Below are 19728 nucleotides of genomic sequence, written 5' to 3'. Positions count from 1 at the left end.
AGTATATACATACATATATACACATACATACATATATACACATACATACATACATATATATAAACATATATATATAAATATACAAATATATCCTGTATAAATACATATACAGTACATATATACTGTATACATACATATTTATACTGTATACATACATACATACATATATATATATATATACATGCATACTGTATGTATACATTCGGTTTTAAAACCACATTTTATTTTTATCATAGTTCTTATTATGGTTATCAGTTATATAAAGTGTGTTTAAAATGAAATAATTGCATTTTTTAAAATTGAAATTAAGATGCAAGATTCTGAAATAATCCGCGTTTGTTTATTTTCGTGTTGCAATTAAACTTCCAGCCACTAGAGTCAGTCATTACGTCCTCCACAGCTCAAGGCAACCTGAAAGATCCCGCAAGGTCCCAGAGATAACTGAGAACGAGAGGATACAATCGAATCCAGCAGCTTTTAAAGCTGACGTTTGGACATATTTCGGTTTCAAAACAAATTAAATCAGTCACGACCTCGTCAAGAGTCTTGCGGTCTGTAAATTCTGCAACACCAGAGTCAAGTACTCGACAATATTACAAATATTTCCTTGTTACTACAGTATCACAATGTCTCGTATTGTTGCAACTGTATCGGGATACGTATCGTATCGACAAATTCTGGCCAATTTACGCCTGCATAAAACATATTTCTATTCAACCCTATGGATATCTGAATGTGATGATATTGTTTTTATCAATCCAACACTGAATCTGGTCCAGCCACGCCCTCGTTTCTGTCCGGGAGGTTTATTAACAGTGGCACGATCGGGCACTGAACCCCACAGCTATAGGCACTGTGTGTGTGTGTGTGTATGTGTGTGTGTGATTTTTCTTTTTTTTCTCCCAGCGAGCAGGAAACTCATCACGGCCATAAATTGTGCGCATCAGCAGTCTGCGCCGGGCCCTGCCGCTTCGCCCCGACTCCACGGCCCCAACGAAATGCTGATTCAGGGCAAAGGCAAGAGTGCAGGCACCGGCGGAGTTCACCACCGGCAGGCTCTCCATCACTCTGACAGCTCAATAAAAACCAGTGTAAACTATTAATTGGATCATTAATTATTGATGCTGTTTTTACTACAAATCGAGGGGCCAAAAGCGGAAACAAAAGCCGCCTTTTGAAACAATGCTGGACATGTGCGGGGGGGGCTGAACAAAAAAAAAAAAAATAGATGGAATCCGTGAAAGCGGAATTCAAAAAGCCTAGGACTAAATTCTACTAAAGTCACCATCAAAGCAAACGATTTACAAGAAGCTCCATTAATGAGAGTGTACGTTAAGCTGTCGCTACATAATCGCTCTCCGCTGTAGTTAGCCGGGCAGATTCTCCGTTTTCTGTCTGTTCGGCACTATTGTGCGACTGCATGTCAGAGGAATCAATAAAGAGGAAAACACAGAGAGAGGACTATCATGGTAAATCAGGCTCAAGCCTTCTCAGACAAGACTGAGGCCCATTACTGCTGGCACACCCCTTCTGCTGTTGGCTCCTCCTCGCCATGTACTTTCATCGGTCTATATCCGGCTCTGCCTCGTAAGAACACGCTTAAGGACGTCTGGCATGTAACGGCTAACACTGGCAGCAGCATTTATATTCATGTATAACAGCATGTTTTTTTTTTTTAATTATCAAATTGACAGTTGTGTTTAAAAAATATGAAGTACTTTTAAATCCAACACACAAAAAGTGTGGCGATGAATGCATAAAAAAAATGGTCCCTTGTTTATCACAATTCTGATTTTTCACTATTTAAATACATGTTAACATTTTAAGTACATGAAACTACTAATGAATACGCTAAAGTAGGTGCCCAAGTAAGTAAGTAAAGGTTATCTGTAGAGCGCCTTTCTAGACCAGGGTTACAAAGCGATTTAACAATCAAAAAAAAATACACAGTTGTAACTGTATACTTTAAAAGGCCAAAACACATAAGGCAAACACAAAATAAGAATGTCTTAATATGTTTCTTGAAGGAGTCAGTAGATCCATCAAATGCAGAGGGAGAGGAAGATCGTTCCAAAGCTTAGGAAGTGTGTTCAGGAACCATCAGTAGATTCTGATCCACAGACCTCAGAGCCCGAGCTGGGGTGTAAGTCTGGATCAGATCAGTGATGTAAGGAGGAGCCTGACCATGAATAGATCTGAAAGTAAGAACCAGGATTTTAAAAATGATCCTGAAAGAAACTGGAAGCCAGTGAAGAGTTTTAAGGATCGGAGAAATGTGAGTTCTTCTACTAGAGCGGCTCAGAATTCTCGCTGCAGAGTTTTGTGTAAACTGCAGGCGAGACATCCCCTTCTTGTTTAGACAAGAAAATAAACTGTTACAATAGTCTAAACGAGAAGACAAAAACGCATGGATTAAGGTTCAAATAAAAAACATGATTTTAAACAACATTTACATGAACTGGCAAAGTCAACAGACTCTCAAAGCCATCCCTCTTAACCGCCCTAACTAACAGCTCCTGTGATGCTTTGCCGCCCAGCCAAACAATCACTTTTGACAAAACAGTCATATCATTTTAAATACACTACTGTAACGACCAATCGGCTTTAAAGAAGTAGAGTGTGTGGAAAGGCATCATGGGAGTTCACTGTTTTGTTGGGGCCATAAGTAAAGTGGGTGCGGTAATAAGTGCCTCGAACTAAGTTCTGTTGTTTAGTAATTGCTGTTCAAATAAACAACTTGTTACAATTAAATTTGCAGTAAGGTTTAAAATGTATTCAGCTTCCAAGAAGATACTGCAGTATATACAGTGTTCTTTAAAGTGAACATAATGTGAAAACCCAACTCTCCTGACTAATTCATATGTTGTAAATGTTGAAGTCTTCAAAATGCAGTAGTTCATTCATCATGACGTTGCTCCGTTTTGAAATTATTAATATATAAAGTTCTCTCCCGTCTGAAATCTCGCCAAACGAGATCACGGTTTAAATTAAACATTCTGACATCAGTCTGGTGGAGGTGTCCTCCCCTAGAAGCCCTAAATCAGTTAAGTATCTACATGGTAATCGTGAAACCAAATAAATATTTATGTAAACATGGTGAGAGTTACTTCTGCCTTTAGGTGTTTTTTGTAACGTGTACATTAAGCAGCAAACCTTATTTTTATTATTCGTTTTTAATATACAAAACGTAAAGTTTTAGGGGTGAGTTTGAAAATTACGTGAGTCCTTGAATGCAACTCGATTTTTATGACCAATCAGAGCAGAGTGGGCGTGGTTGCTCGGACGAGATTTCTTCTCAGCCAAAACAGCGTATTTTAAGTGGGTGGGGCTTAAGCATATTTTGTAATGTAAATATCTTTATTAAATGAGAGTTTTGTGCAAAAAGAAACATAGCGATGAGTATAATAGAGGTCCTTGAACAATTTAAGAGACAATTAAATCATCAAAATTAGGTGCCCATTAAACTGACAGACGACTCCCAGACAAAGTTAAATTCATAGATGCAATTTGAATTAAACAGACAAATGTAAATTTAAAAAAGTGTATAATTTGTAGAATAAAACATTGTATCTCTAAAATAAATCCAAATAAATATCATAATTTCTTACCACTGCGGATATAGACATCTTGATTGAAACTATTTTTAGGAATATTTTTTTAATATAAAAAAAATAATTAAGTTGTAAAGAAAAGTGACAATATATTTTGAGTTCCATGAAGGCATCTGAGCTATAAACAACACCAAAAACTCTTAAAAAATGCGTACAATTTGAGGTTTTGGGGTCCAATTTGAAGGCATCAATATCAGTGTAATATCATTTTTAAATGTTACTTTAATTTCATTATTTAAATGCATAACTTTGACCATTAAAACAAGAACATTAAAGCGTTTAAACTCCACTTCAGACGTTTCTTTCTTCTAACAGACGCAGACCTGGAGGAGGCAGACCGGAACAACAGAAACTCTGACCCTCCTTTTTTTTCCTTCCTATTTTTGTTCTTCAGCAAACCTGGAATCTCCCACATCAATAATGCAGTCGCCGCTGCTGGGCCGTGGCCTTTTACTGAGCAGAACAGTTACATAACGGAGCAGATCCACTGAATTCCTGCTCTCTCACCAAGATTAAACATCGCGGGCATGTGGCAGGTGTCGAGACGGTCTCTGGGGGGGGAACTGAGCGACTGTACTTCCAGCCAGGCTTTCTTTCACGTCTCCATTTCTGAGCCGCATCTCCTTTTCTTTTTTAGTGTGTTTAGCATATCTGAAGTAAAAGGCCTTTGTAATTACCGACCTGACAGGAAAATCAATTTGCAATTACGACAACTGTCACCCGGGCGGAACCGTCGGGGGGCTAAACAACCACTTTTTGATGTTGATCCTGCACCACCTTCCTTTTAATTCAGTCACTTCCACTGTTTTACAGACAATATTGGTTTATTACCCCCGAGATGATGATCCTGGAAACACCTGATGCTTTCCTTTCTTGATGCTTCGTGACAATGAAGCTAATGACTACAGGCTAAATTAAAATCTCCACCGCCATTTGACAAGATTCTTAAACAGTGGGACTTTGATTGACACCGGACCGATTGTGTTAATTATTAGGTAATTATCGTGTATAAGCTTCCATTGATTTGGATTCGTACTAAGACGTACCAGACAGACAAACATGACCTGCAATAAATACGAAATTAACTTTTCTTCTCTTATTAAAATAAACATATCATTTTTTATGTATATATACATACAAACATATAGCTTGTTTATTTACCTAGATATTATAAATAACATATTTTGGTTTATTTTTCTCTGAACACTGGCTTAAATTTCTAGGGGACATTCAAAGATATTTTATACATTGAAATTATGTTTATTTACAAGCTTCAATATTAATAAACCAAACATAAATAATAGCTTAAATTTAAAAAAAATTCCAACGACAATAGAAAGAGTTAATGTTACATTTTACCTTCTTATTTCCCAGTCTAACACAACTATAACAACCGCTTTCTTAACCCCGTACATGAGCTCGTACTGCATAAACTGTACGTACACTGGAAAGGTTATCCCTTCTCTCTCATTATGTAAAAAGAAATTGGTCGCACATAACAGCTGAACCAGAAACCAGAGAGGGCGTCAGGAGCAGCCATGACTTCTACCTCAAAACACAGCCCAACACACAAACATTTCACGCCATTAGCTGAAGTTTACAGACGTCCTCCTGTCGAAATAAAAAAGGTAGCTGGCAAGAAAAAAGTCAGAGATGACATTGCAACATCAATTCAAAACAAGCACGTGTTCATATAAAGCAAGTTTTTAAATAGAAGTCAAGGCAACAGGGTTTTTTTTAATCCTAAAAAACTGAGAAATCTTATAACGTACATCATTAAAAGACGATTTAAGTTAAAGTTTAGCAGGAGGGGGTCGAAGGTTTTTTTTCGATGAGGGCCCTTTTGATTAGGTGAACACAATCGGGGGCCAAATATAAACATTGAAATCATATCAAAACTTATTCATAGAAAATATTTATATTACATTTTTTGGTTGATTTGTCACAATGGAAAACGTGGGTTGCATGGAAACTGAACGACCGTGTTCAATTAAATAAAAATAAAAAATTGTTATAATTAAATGACAAATGCCATTTCAATAAATTTCAATAATATCAGATATATATATTTATATGTATTTTTTTATTTAAATGTCGAAGATTTACATACTTCCACAATAAACGTATTTTCTGGCTCAATAAAGAATTAATCTTTTTTTATTTCTTTCAGGAAAGCAGCATATAACAAAGTCAAATTGGAAAGCAACATGAATTTGATATAAAAATGTATAAACAAGATTTTTCACTGTTAATTTGTAGAATAAAACATTTTATCTGTAATATACATTGATTGGACTATTTTTGAGACACTATATTTAAAACAATTATAAAGAGAAATTATATTATATATATTTTGATATAAATGTGAATGGGATTCCATTGGAGCTTCCATTTAACATTTCCAAGAGAGTGAATACGAAAAAACTGAGAGATTGTAATCAATAGAAGTAGAGAAGATAACAGATTTTTCAATTAGGTAAAAAAACTTTTTTTTAATGCATTTTACTTTTTGTACTTTTTTCCATTTTGGTTCTTTTGGTATATTTATAGGTCCATATTTTGAGTTTACAAATCGAACCCTGTTGCCTTGATCGAATGTCTTACTAACTGAGTAACAATAATGCGCTTCAATCCACAAACATATGCATAAAATAGATGAATTAAATGAGAACAACAGCGGCTCGATCAGATGTACCTAAATCAGTAGCTGCTAAAGACAATAATAGTTTGTTAAGTCACAGAATACGACAAGAAGGTGGTTGGAAAATGGCCGTGGTGTCGGTCGACGTACCTTTCTCGCTGACTGACTCACTCTCAATCTCGACATCCTCGCAGCTGGTGTACTCCGGCGTGGTCGCCAGCTCCTCCTCCGAGCTGCTCAGCGACACCTGCCTCATCTTCCCTCCCTTTTTGGTTTTATGGGGCTTGGGAGGCGGGGGCCGCACCGACTCCGACTGGTCCGAGCTCAGCGAGTCGTTCCTCAGCATGCTCTCCATCTTCTCCCTCTTGGTCTTGCGGACCGCCGAGCTGGGGTCCAGGTGGTGCCTTCTCATGGGATCCCCGCTTCCCATGTCTCCTCGCCGCAGGTCGCCGGACCGGTCGCCCAGCACCGGGCTACGGTGTGGCGTCGGGGGACTGTGGTTGGAACTTCTGTGGCCGCCCAGGCCGGGGCCCATCGGCACCGGAGAGGAGCGGTCGACCGAATACGAGCGCTGTCCCACCATGGGCGGTCGACGCTCCGTGAGGTGTTGACGTGATAGCCGGACAGGACTGGGCTCGTCCTGTTCCGTGTACGCTAGCGATACATCGCTATGCCGGCGTTCGTGCCTGAGGCGGCCCACCTCCGCGTGCATCCTCATCTGCTCCTCGTACGGCTGTGGCTTGACGGGGTAGCGCGCCAGGTTGGGGTCACTTCGGTAGCGGGCCTGGAACTCTTCCTGGCGTTGCCGCTGGAGGTCATACTCACTAGGTGGTCCGTCTAAGTCCTGATCCAGAGGGTATTCCTGGGAGTGCCAGCGTCCAGGTCCCCTTCGGTCCCGATAGCCCATCCGAGCTGCGTCCCGGTCTGGGTACATGTGTGGGTCCCGCGGAGCCCGCCGAGGGTCCCCATCCCCGTAGTCTGACGGTGATCTGGGCATGCCGCCGTCCGTCCGGGCATATTGGTCGCCCCCCTCCCTTTGGTTGTATTTTTGGTTTGGATCCCTGGATGCTGACGGGCTTCTTTTTCTACAAGACACAAACACAACAGATCAATATTGATCAGTCAAAACACGAAATCCATCCAAGAGGATACAGTACTTTTCTATTCCTCAAGTTGTAAACTTCAGATGTCATGGCACACGAGTACACAAAAACAAATAAATGAGCCAAAAATGCTGGTCTACACATTATGGTCGGATTTCAACACAAAGAAAATTGCTCTTTTCTCCAGCCCCTGAATTTTTATTTGTTGTTAGTCTAGGTCGTGACCTTTCTGTGTGGAGTTTGTATGTTCTCCCTGTATTGCCTGGGTTTACTCCGGTTTCCTCCCACAGTTCAAAAAAATAGGTTTATTGGGAACTTGAGGAAATTCACTATTGGCATGAGGGTGTGTGCTTGAATGGTTGTGTGTCTTTGTGTGTCCTGCGACGGACTAGCATCCTGTCCAGGGTGTCCCCCGCCTATCTCCCAAAGAAAGTGGGTTAGACTCCAGCCCCCAGTTTCCTTTTTCTACTTGAATGTTTTATCAGGTTAGTAGACATAATAAATAGACGCACTCTTGTTTTACACGGACCAAGTTGTATCAATTGAAAAAAAATGAAATACAATCTCCTGAAGAATACTATATTCTAACAGAAAGAAAACGATATTTCATATTTCAGCTTTGGAAAGTTTCAACTCCAATATATTCAAACTAATTTAAGTGTAAAAGAACAATGCAATAAACTACTACTAAACTACTATTTCCAATGCCTTTAATATATATATATATATATATATACACATATGTATATATATATATATATACACAACAATTTGGAAGAAAATTCCAAATGATATCGAAGTTAGAAAAGTATATATATATATATATATATATATATATATATATATATATATAAATAAATAAATACATGATCATGCGTGTGTCCCAAAAATTGGCACCTACAAATGAAGTACTACCAGGTACTACCAGGCATTTTGGTCGGTTGCAGGAAAGAACGCTCTATCGCTCAAACCTTTACAAATTGGTAGGTTTGGATAATAAAATGATGAAACGTTCATGGCTTCTTTAAGTTTGGACCAGCTTTGTGTGGTGACACCGCTTCATTAACTCAACACACTTTTGTGAGTTTAAAGTACATGCGAGTGCCGAGGTGGAATTGTCAGTCAGACGTGAAGCTTCAAACCGCTTCAGTACACTTCAGTGTTTCTCCACCGAGTCTCAGGTTGAAATACTGCACCGGCTTCACCATGACCTGCACAGCGAAGGTGCAGCTGTCAAAACCTCATGTCTACCCAGTCCACTGAAACACATGCAGGAATGATACACTTAACCTTCTTCTTTCCAAAAATCACCCGCGATCATGAATCATTAAAACATTAAAAAGATAAAAAGGGAAAATAAAATAAGTGAACAAAAATGTATGGATCCAACTCTCTAAATTGTTATTTTTCTCTTTGGCTTTCAACAGTTAAACTTGTTGAAATACAACAGAAAATGAGCGTTTTCTTTAAAATGCATCTGAAACAGGAACTGAAGAAGTTACTACACAACAGTACGCCACCTATTATCAGACAGAAAAGAATACCTCATATTAAATAATATTGTAATTGTATTTATTATAGTACTAAGAAGTATTATTATTTATGTGTTGTTTTTTTATTGTTTCTCATGCTCTCATATTGCTGTCATGTTGTTACATACTTGGTGAATAGAATTAGAAAAATTAAATCTTTGATTCCTTGAAGTACCCAATCCACAGAATGTATCACTATGTGAGATCCAAAGCTAGGATTCAAAACAGATTCTAAACAAATGGGGGAATTCTTAATATATATTTACAAAAAATAAATAAAGGAAACCAACTAGCAGCTTGAACAATCTACATTTTGATAAACAACCTAGAGTTTATATAAACAGGAATTGTGATCTTAGAATTCAAATTATATTTATTTGCAATGTATACAGATTAACTCCGGTTTGTCCTCCTCAATCAAACACTCATGAGAAGATTCTTTCAAAACAATTTTTACTATCATTGAAAGCCTCTGTATTGTTGTTGACGTTCATAATCCATGGTCCTTATCTTTTATTTAACACTCATATATTTATATGTCCGAAAATCAACATTAATCTACTTTTATTTAAGCAGACCAACTGGCAGGCATTAAAATGAATTGGTGGGCCGGTTGTGGCCCCCAGGCCACGTGTTTTTTTCAAGTATTGTGCATCACTTCTTTTTTTAAATATTCTAGTTTCAAACTCATACGTACAAACTAATAGCAGGAAAAGACTCAACGTTTTTCGGGGGGTAAACCTATGCACTGGTCTAAAGCCATGTTTTAATATGGACTCAAGCATCAAGACAGCCCGGTGCAGTTGTGTCGTCGCATTATTCATGAGCACTCCTGGACACCGACGCTTCATTCACAAATCCAAAGCCAGTGGGAAAGAAGAAAGTGTAAGAAAATAAGGAGTGGCATGTGTGCGTGAGGAAAATAAGAAACAGCTCTCAGAGTTGATGATCAGAGAGGAGTGTGTTATATGAGCGCTGGTGTTCCACTGCCTTAGATAAGCTTCACTTAGGCTCAAAGTCTGTAACGGCGCTTCAAGGCTAATGCCTCCTCGGGGATCTTGAAATATTACACCCAGTACACCCGAACACACACTGTACATGCACGATAACAAACTGCCCTTTGACGAGCTCCGGCGCCTTGTCACGTTTCCTGTGCTCTCACTTAGCCTGGTGCGTTCTTTCCTGTCCAAACAGACTCGTCCTGCGAAGCTAACTGGATTGCTAACAGCATCTGTATCATCACTATCATGGTGCCGAGGCTTTAGGCGACACACACGCCCTCAGTCGAGAAAGAGTGGTGGCGCTGCACTGGGTTTTTGCAGCGAGCGTTTTTTTTTCCCTATTGCTCCGAGAGATAATAGGGCTGATGTGGTTTCCTTGATCTTACAATTTGCATTATACATTATACATCTTTTTCTTCAGTTCCAGAGAAATCCACACAAAACCTACGCATTCAGATCCCGGTACAAGATCAGAACTCTACCCATTAATTTCTATGTTGCACATCTTTTTTATGATTTGACCAGATTTTCTCCCTTAATGAAAGTCTAAGAAATATATCTATTTTTTATTGTTTTGATTCTTTTTCTCTCCTGGTTTTGCCACTACTGCCCCCTACTGTTTTGAGTATGAGCGTTTGATTATGACCACCATTTGTTCTGTTCATACATGGACTTTGTACTTATATTTGCTTTTCATTTATTACTCGATTTATTTGAATATAATAAATAAATGAAACCAAATGCAACCCACGTTTAAGACCCAAAATTAAAACTTTCAATTCAACCTTTTGTCGTAAGAGTAATCCATTCCTTTTTAGTAATTTAGTTATAGGCCACAATGTCCATGCATATGACACAACTGGAGCTCTTCATCTTCCTTCGAAAAGACACTTAAAAAACATTCAAATACCTCCATACTTGTCGCCTATTTCGTCCCTCTAATGACAAGGAATTGTTAAAAAAAACTTGTTATGAGTCTATATTTTAACTTGTTTATAGCCGACGCTGCTGGGCCAGATGCTAGGCCATTAGCGGTCAACAATCTCTCACAATCTGTACTTGCAATTTGTCTTAAGAAAACACGTCAGACAGGAACTGAAAGACTGATAACTTCCGCTAGAAACAAATTTAAAATACACAGACGTATTTAAGTTTTTTCCGGATTAATTCCTTATTTCTAGGCTTCAATACAAGATAACAGACGAGCAGTATGGAGGCGTTTGAATATGAATCGAAGATGAAGACGAAGACAACTGAGCTCCAGTCGCTACAATAAAATGAACAAACATTTTTGCCTATAACTCTAAAAAGGAACGGATTACTCTACAAATAATCCCAACCATTAGTCGACATGAGGATGAGCAGAAATCCCTGCTGGCACTCTTTATAAACATTTCCCAAACTCCCATTAATATTTTTCCACGTAATAATGACGTAATAATGGCTTCACTCCTTCTCCAGCCAGCTGTAATCACGCCCCACTTTGTTTATACAACAAGTCCCTTGAAAGTGGAGACTTCCAGGATTGATGACGCACGGTGAAAAAAACCTCAATAATTGACCAATCACAGCAGAGTGGGTGTGGTTATGGTAAACAAGATTTCATCTCCAGAAAAGTGTTTTTAGTGGGCGGAGCTTAAGGACATTTTCTAATGTAAATATTTAAATGAAAAGAGAGTTTTGAAAAAACAGACACATACTGATGATAGAATAGAGTCCAACATCTATGGAAGACACACTAAAATCAACACATTAGTTGCTCTTTAAAATAAACAAGGGTAAGGAATACAACATAAGGTAATACAAAGTTACAGAAACGGATGTGATGGACGAGATATGATTGAAATAAACACTATATTATTTACTTACAGGTCACATGCAAGATCATTCTGAAGAGCTTCTCAGACGGTATTCAGTGAGTTTGCAAGGAGGCCTTTGCTACTTGAAAGCTGCACAAAAACAATGGACAACTAAATCTAAAAAGCAGCCTTTGACTGTATCATGTATCGAGGTAAAAACAAAATGGAAAATAATGGAGCAAATTCAAGCGTCACCAAAATCGAGGGATTACACGATTGGCTTTGAAAGATTAAAAAGTAGGACCTTCAGAGATTAAATGTGACCTGACATGCCTGACATAATAGAAACCAGTGTAGGCTTTGTTTTTTAATGTATTCTTGTTTTTCACTAAAGATATTGGCGATACAAACGAATATAAAAGTGAGAGGTAAACTGTTTTTTTTAGACGAGATTCAGTGGTCAGCATGGAAAGGCAGATTGAATGAGAATTTGTTAAAATGGCTGTTAAAATATGTGATTTTAACAGCATCGTTCAATTAGAGCAACAGAGAGAGTCGTGCAAGAGGTTAATGCTTCGAGACCCGCGTGGGCTGATGTTTTTATTCTTTAAATCCATGCATGCTTATGAATAGAAGTATATTTTATTATACTTTGAACAATGAATGGTGGTAAAGACTGGAAGAAATTTGACGTATGATAACTTTCTTTGCACCTCTTTGACAATCAATGATGCATTCAAAGCCAATGGGATTTTACTATGGTGTGTTCAAGAAAGTATGGTATTTTAAAACTACATCCACTTCAATGAAAACATTAACACAGACGAAACACAACGTTCTGTTTGTCAGCATATGAGACAGAAATGATGAGTTTAGTGAACTTTATATAGTTTTATTAGTTCGCTGTTGTATGCACTTTTCTATTTTACAAGTTATTTATTTTATTTAACACTTTCGGTTTTGTTTGTTATTGTCCTTTAAAGGTTGCTGTTTTTTTATATACTGTTTATTTGTATTGTATTTATTTAATAGGGTCACATTATCAACAGGAAAATTAACAAACAGTGACTTTTGTGTGTTTAAGTATCCAAGTAACGGCCTGTTAAAACCCTCAAAAATTGTCACACAAAAATTCTGATCTGTGCACCACTTATGTATTTTGTTTTATTTGTTTATTTTCTGTTCTTACCTTTTGTCTGAATTGTTAATCCAAACTTACACTGGCCCAAACACTTGAAAATGTGCCTTCATCCTTGTGTTACAAAGAGTAACTTTCCCACAATTTTCTCTTCAAGTAATCGAGTTACTTTTGAAAGAAGTAACTAAGTTACTATTGTAAAGTAACACTGGTCATACGTTAGCTTTGAAAAAGTTGTTAGAAGTGAACATGGTACCTCCACAGTAAATGGTGTAACCTGTAAATCATTTTTTAAATGGTTTAGAGAACTAAAAAATAAACAAATAAGTCTGGGTTCGAGACATTAGCAAAGATTAGCATAGCATGTCCGACAGGTTTATGGTCTTACTTTGCGTCTCCTTCCTTCTGGTTCCAGTATTTAACTTCTTTCTGCTCTGACTTCACACAATCTTGCAGGTCCCAGCAGCAAACATTTAAAAGGCTTTAACCTCCACCGCCCCGTCGCAAAAGCATTATACGGAAAAAAAAAAAGCCAAAAGCAACCGAAGGAAAATGCAACAGTGACCCGGAGGGATGGTGGCACCTCCTCTTTCGCAGACAACACGCTGGAAATTAGAACAAATGTACGTTTCAAAGCTCTTGCCTTAAGAGGGAATCTGGACCGCTAATGACGACGATACATCCTGAAACTGGTCTCTATTGAAATAGGATAACAAGGGAGGAAGCAGCAGCAGAAAACAAGGCTGAATGTGCCCGATTCATCCAATCAGAGAGGAGAGGAAACGTCTGCAACGGTCCATTTACAGATGCAGCATCATTATGCCTCGGTCGGCCCGTCGGAGGAGAACTTCAGGATAAGAAATGCATCTCCTCCCTGCGTCCCGTCTAGAAGTCACAAAGTCTAGCACCTTTACAATGGCAGCAACGAAAGAATAACGGTTACAACTCAACTCGGATCTCTAAATCTGTGACAGCGAGCCTAGTTTTAGGATTAAATCCTGGTCATGTGACAGCTGCCACTGGCATGAGCAAAAGCTAAACCTCCAGTATATGACCTTGTTGATGCGAAGGCAGTAGAAATCAGTGCGTCCAGCTTAAGGTGGGGTTTGAATGGTCTCGCCGTGTTAGCCCTACTTCGCTTTGGTTTCCTCCCACAGCCCAGAACCATTAATGGGTGACTCTAATTCACACCATTAGTCTGTCAATGAGATGAACCTGACGGTCTGTTCCCACCGTAAGTCTTTACATTTAAGGATCTTGTTGGTCTCGCCCGGTCTTGAAAAACAGCCCAGAAGAAAAGACGTTTCGAGGCGGAACGAGTGGCTCACCTCTGCTGGATCATCATCGTTGGTCTTAATGAAAAAACACATTTTTCGAAATAAAAAAAAAACAAGTAATGGTTTAAATTCTTGGTCAGGATCTTAAAAAGTCTTGGTCTGGCTTAGGTGGTCTTGAGTGGTCTGTAGCGTGGTATGCCCCTGTCCTGCAAGTTGTGGAGACCCTCACAAAGCAAGGAAACACCTGCTATTTGTGGGTTAACCAGGACAACTAATACCACCAAGTCCATAAATGCATCTTTTATATTTCCTTCCCAATCAACCCTCAAAGAATTCCTGACCATCATGGTACTTAAGCTAATAAACCTTCTATTAAAACTATGTAGTGTCATCCTACACAAAAACAAATATTTTTTATTGAATTATTGGAACAAATATAGTGTTTTTTATTGTTTTATTCAACTGGTTACCCTTTAAGACCCAATAAGGTAGGTGCATATTTGTTTCTTTTTCTAGGCGGAATACTTTATTAAACCACCAATTAAAGCAGATTATAACAGTATTAACAGAAGGGCTCGACTACTAACATTTCCTAAGGAACAGATTTTTAGAAGAAAATAATGTCTCAATTTTATATTGTTTCAAGAGCAGTTTTGTGCCATGAACTATCGTTCAATAAATTAATTTATATTTTAGGCAAATTTCTGTAAGCCCACCTTAATGCACAAGTCACCTAAATATTTATATTTTATTCATCTCATTTATTTTTATTTATTTCATTCATTATCTTCTACACTGTATTCCACAACATACAATTACAATTGTGTGTTTTTAAAAACTAAAAGCAATGAGTGTTTTCTGATTCTGATATGGCGATGAAATCGAACATAAATCCAATAATTTATCTGACCAAAAACATTTAAATTTATTATAAAACCGATAAAACAGTAGCTGTCTGTGGTTATACTATGAACTATGGGTTAATTTTTGGAGAAGTGAACTTTGGAACATTTTAAATAAACTATTAAAATTCCAAATTTGAAACTAGTTGACGCAGAAATTGAACTATAGGGCCAGGTTGCATTCTCTTAACTGGACTTTCTCGGCTTTCCCTAAAATGACAAAATAGCCTTTTTCAAAAAGTGTTGGAAAGTAAATCCAGTAATGAAGAACACTCGGAATTCCTTAAACGGCAAGATCTGGAAAAGCAAATATTCCAACTGGGACCCACAACTGTATCTAAAAAAAAAAGATCATTTGCTCAAAGTAAAGATCAGGATTGTGTTCACAAAAGCAATGTCATAAAGTGTAGAACTTGTCAAAAGGTTGGAGAAGTACTTCATCATAGGAAATTCCAATCAATGGCATCCATAAAGGCTGGACTCGCGCCAGGCAAAAAACATTTCCTGACATACACAGAACAACCTCTCTCGACAAGAAATACTTTAACCTTGCCTCACCCGGAACATTCTCATCAGCGTGACTCACACCACCTCCGTAATATAAACCCGCTGCCATCGACAAACGCGTTATCGCACGTTTATTGCACAAATATTATCGTTCGAAATTCAGTTTGTTGATACTACCAAAAATAGCCCCTACTGTCACCAACGGCTGGCGTAACAAATGGCCGTCACACTCCCGTCACTTCTCTACTATGTGGAAAGTTTCGTCCAGAACACGGAGTCGTGGAGTCATTCATCAGCACGGCTGTCACGGCGCTTTGAGTGTCTTCACTAATTGGCCGCGAGAATACCGACTTCTATCTATGAGCGAGTAAAATAAGTGTGTGTGTGTGTGTGTCCATGCTATGTTTATACTGTGTCGAGCTAATACATCTTCCACACTGCAACGTCTGCGCGAACTCCTTTTTAAGAAGAGGTGCTGCCGGCTTTCTATGTAGGCCAAGCCCCAACAGAGCATGCCATTAAGATAAACTACGAGTGAGGAACGCCTGCTCTCTTGCGACACTGCAAGGTTTGAGGGCGGAAAAAAAAAATGGAAAAATTCACTTTTTTGTTTGTACCAACATTTCTCATCAATGTTGGATTAACACTTTCAACATGCCGTCTTGTCAGTTTTTGAGCCAAGGTAGACTTTGATGGCGTGCTGAGAGTCTGTTAGTAATCAAGACTGCTGCACCATGGGTAATTAACTTTTATTGCTTTTTTTTTTTTTAGAACACATAATAATCTACACGGGATCTGAGCTCATCTGTGACCAGACATGTTATTATAGAGTAACCACATGGAAGGATTTAAAGCATCCGGCCGACAGAAAATGTCTTCACCGAGACTCCTATAGACACTCGTATAACTAGAAGAGCTTATGTTGTGAAGCAGACAGAAAACTGCAGAGACAAAAACCTCAGACTGTATATCTGTGTACAGCAGACGCACACTACTTACTTAATATATTCTTTTAGACTAGATTTGAACCACAATGTTTCACACTGTTAAACCATACATCCAACATTATTAGTGCCATTTTCTGTACTTAATTTGAAAAACAAAAAAATTGGAAAATGTTATGGCCAATGGCTCGTTTCCTAAGATTGGTTAAGAAGTTCTTAAGTGCTACAATCTTCTTTGGAACGCCTCAAATTTAGCTTCATCAATGGTCATACACCAACGATGCATTCTAGGGCGTAGGAATTTTTTAACCAAATGAAAAAATACACTATCCATCCATCCATCTATATGAGCTTCCTAACAACTACACATAAAAACATCAATAACTCTGTGGTGTTTCGCAGATATCAAGGAAACAGGAGTAGTTGAACCCAGGGGTCGCCAAAGTCCACTAGTAGCTTCTTACGAAGCTTCTTTAACCTGATCTTTAGGTTCTCCTGCGAAGGCAGTTAAGAATGTGTCAGGAAAGCACCTCGATCTTAGGCGCTCCTTCCAAGTGGAACCCTTTTAACAGTCTAAAAAAATACATTAAGAAATCTGGGTCATTTTTCCTTTGACAAATCTCTGTTGTATTTCTGAAGACAGAACTTTTGTCCCAAATATTCATAGATGTTTCTAACAAGGCGCAATAGCTGAAATATTGTCCATCAATGCTCTTTTTTATTTTGAAAGTATTCTTTTGTGTCTTGTTTTGTTGCCGATGAGGATTTAGACACCATGAAGCTGTTTAAACTCAGACTGCAGTATTTTGTCACATTTCTTTGGCAATGCAACATGGACCTCCCACAGGGACACTGAAACATAAGATTTAACAACGAATGGACTGAAAAATATCTATACTATCCTAGGTTTTGGTGTCACGATGCGTGTGCCGTCAACAAGGAGTATAACAGGAAGAGACACTTAGCTGTTGCTATTTCTATACAAGTGCTTAATGATTTATAACACTGTGTATTTTCATCCGTTTGTCTAACATTCAACAGGATCCATGATAATTAAAACTACAAATAAACACAAACAAAACTCCTAATAGAATAAATTATAGGCCTTCAGTGGCGTACAAGACCTCAGAACTACTGGACTAACCATGTGAGACTTCACGTATAAATGGTTATTACTTTCTAAAAATGTGTCGTTGAGTCGGACTCCAAGAAAGTGGCGGCAGCTGTGTTATTCTTGTTGCTGCTAATTTGCTTTGCAAATGTTTAAGACAACAAAGGGCATTGAAATGTGGACCATATACTTCAGCATTAATGGTAAACTCAATGTCGACATCCGCCCAATTTTTGACATCAAAATTTGGTTTTTGTGTCATGCCTTCTATCATAAGGACTAAAATTAAACAAAAAAAATATAATATTCTGAGTTATAAAACATATTTATTGAGATTGTTTTCACAAACCATGGCCTTAAAAAAGTGTAGCCACATTACGAGAGAAAAAGTGATGAAAATATGCAATTTCTCTGCTTGCAAAAACACCAGTACAACTAGACATAACGCAGTTTCAGCCTTCTGCTTACGAAAAGTGGGGAGGTAATGAAAAAAGCCGAGGGGGGTGAGTCAGAGGAAGCTTTAATAATCTTCGTTGCCCGAAATAACATCTCCGGGGCTGGGTTAGACCGACTCTTGGGAGCGACGGTGCAAGTGGTGATGGACTCCTCGCATCAATCCGTCCATCAAACCGCCCCCATCATCCTGTCCTCTTAACTCTTCTCGGGCCTATTATTGTCAGCAGACAAGACTGCAGCGGCGCAGCACGGGGTGGCAGACAGCCAAGCACTTCATGTACGAGACACACAACAGGACGACGCAGAGACGGAGACATGGGGACGACGTGTGATTCGCTCGGGTGGAGAGAGTCTAGAAAAGCCCGGACAAGGGTGAGCGGCGTCGCTCGGGTTATTGTCCGATCATTAGATGGTTGAATAGCTCTTCATGGCGGGTTCAAGGATAGGACCTCCTCGTCCCGCACCTCGCTCTCGTTTGTCCCGCCGTGTTCTGGCGGCTGAATATGAACCCATCATCTGGTGTTACAGAAGTGGAATGCATCGTTTGACATTCTCACATTGCAGCACATCCTGTTATCACAACTGCTGATGGGCAATGTCAGAAAGACTTTCATGAGGCACATTATCGTGTTGGAATACAGATATAAAACACAGATTATCCTGATTCTTAATCACCGTTTAACACCTAAAAAAGTGTGTATGCTAAAATGTTATGTAAGTGACGCCAGAATATTGAATGGTTGAATTTAACATTTCAAATGCTGAAACTTTGCTTTTTATTGAAATGTTTGAAAATTAAAATTATTTTTTAAATTAATTTATTTTTTCTACACATAGAGTTTGATATTCTTATTCCAATCATTACATTTTTTAAATTATTATTTCCATTCTTTTCTTTTTTTCTTTTTTGCTTGTTATTATTTATATTTAAAAAATAGTTTGATATTTGTATTCCAATCATTAAATAAATAAAAATTGATTCTAAATTCAAAATCGTATTAATTGTTTTTTCTTCCTTTATTGAAATTTCTTTTGTAATTATTTATTTTGTAAACAAATGGATATTTATTACAGAATTAATGCATTTCTACACATAAAGATTCCAACAATCACAAAAGACAAATTCTTTTTTTTTTCATAGCCCTTTTAAGTCAATTTTGTATGATGGCAATACATATAATTCATTTGTATAAAAAAAAACATAAATCTTATAACAACAAAGGTTAAGTCTAAATTATTTATTCAACCACATGTATTTAGGTTTTAGTTAGATGTGAAGTGTAAAGTGTATTTAACTATACAAACAACTATTTTTTTTGTTTCAGCAACAAAAGTGCTAACGCTAACAAAATATTACATCAGTTGTTTTTTGAAAAGGTTTCACATGATGATCAAAACTCAAGGCACCAGAGGTACATTCTTGTAACACAGTTACAGTTATAGCATTTTTTATTAACATTATCCATCTTTAACCTCTCTAACTTTATAATCTAAGTTATATAAATGATTAAATATGGTGTATATTTAATCCTTTACTCTTACTTTGTACAAAGAAACTCATAAAGCATATTTTAGATCCCTTTCCATTAAACTATCCACAAACTTGAAGCATCTCTTTACAATAAGAAACAAGTGTTCAATAAAGAAAAAAAAAAACTTAAACACAATGACCTATAAGATGTTACCACAAACAAATCTCAACTCTG

At 37.8% G+C, this 19728-nt stretch overlaps 1 protein-coding gene across 1 annotated transcript in view; it reads right to left on the bottom strand.

The window, feature by feature from the left end:
• rims2a (regulating synaptic membrane exocytosis 2a) overlaps positions 1-19728 on the bottom strand; it is a 156327-nt gene that overhangs the window by 78455 nt on the left and 58144 nt on the right. The window contains exon 8 of the mRNA XM_087805331.1: positions 6403-7337. Within this exon, the coding sequence (XP_087661457.1) occupies positions 6403-7337 (935 nt within the window). The remainder of the gene's footprint in view (positions 1-6402; positions 7338-19728) is intronic.

The sequence above is a fragment of the Callionymus lyra genome, chromosome 13 (assembly GCF_982586985.1).
Source record: "Callionymus lyra chromosome 13, fCalLyr1.hap1.1, whole genome shotgun sequence".
NCBI classification, from domain to species: Eukaryota; Metazoa; Chordata; class Actinopteri; order Syngnathiformes; family Callionymidae; genus Callionymus; species Callionymus lyra.
The sequence above is the reverse complement of the archived record's forward strand: the minus strand, read 5'-3'. Positions and strand labels throughout refer to the sequence as shown.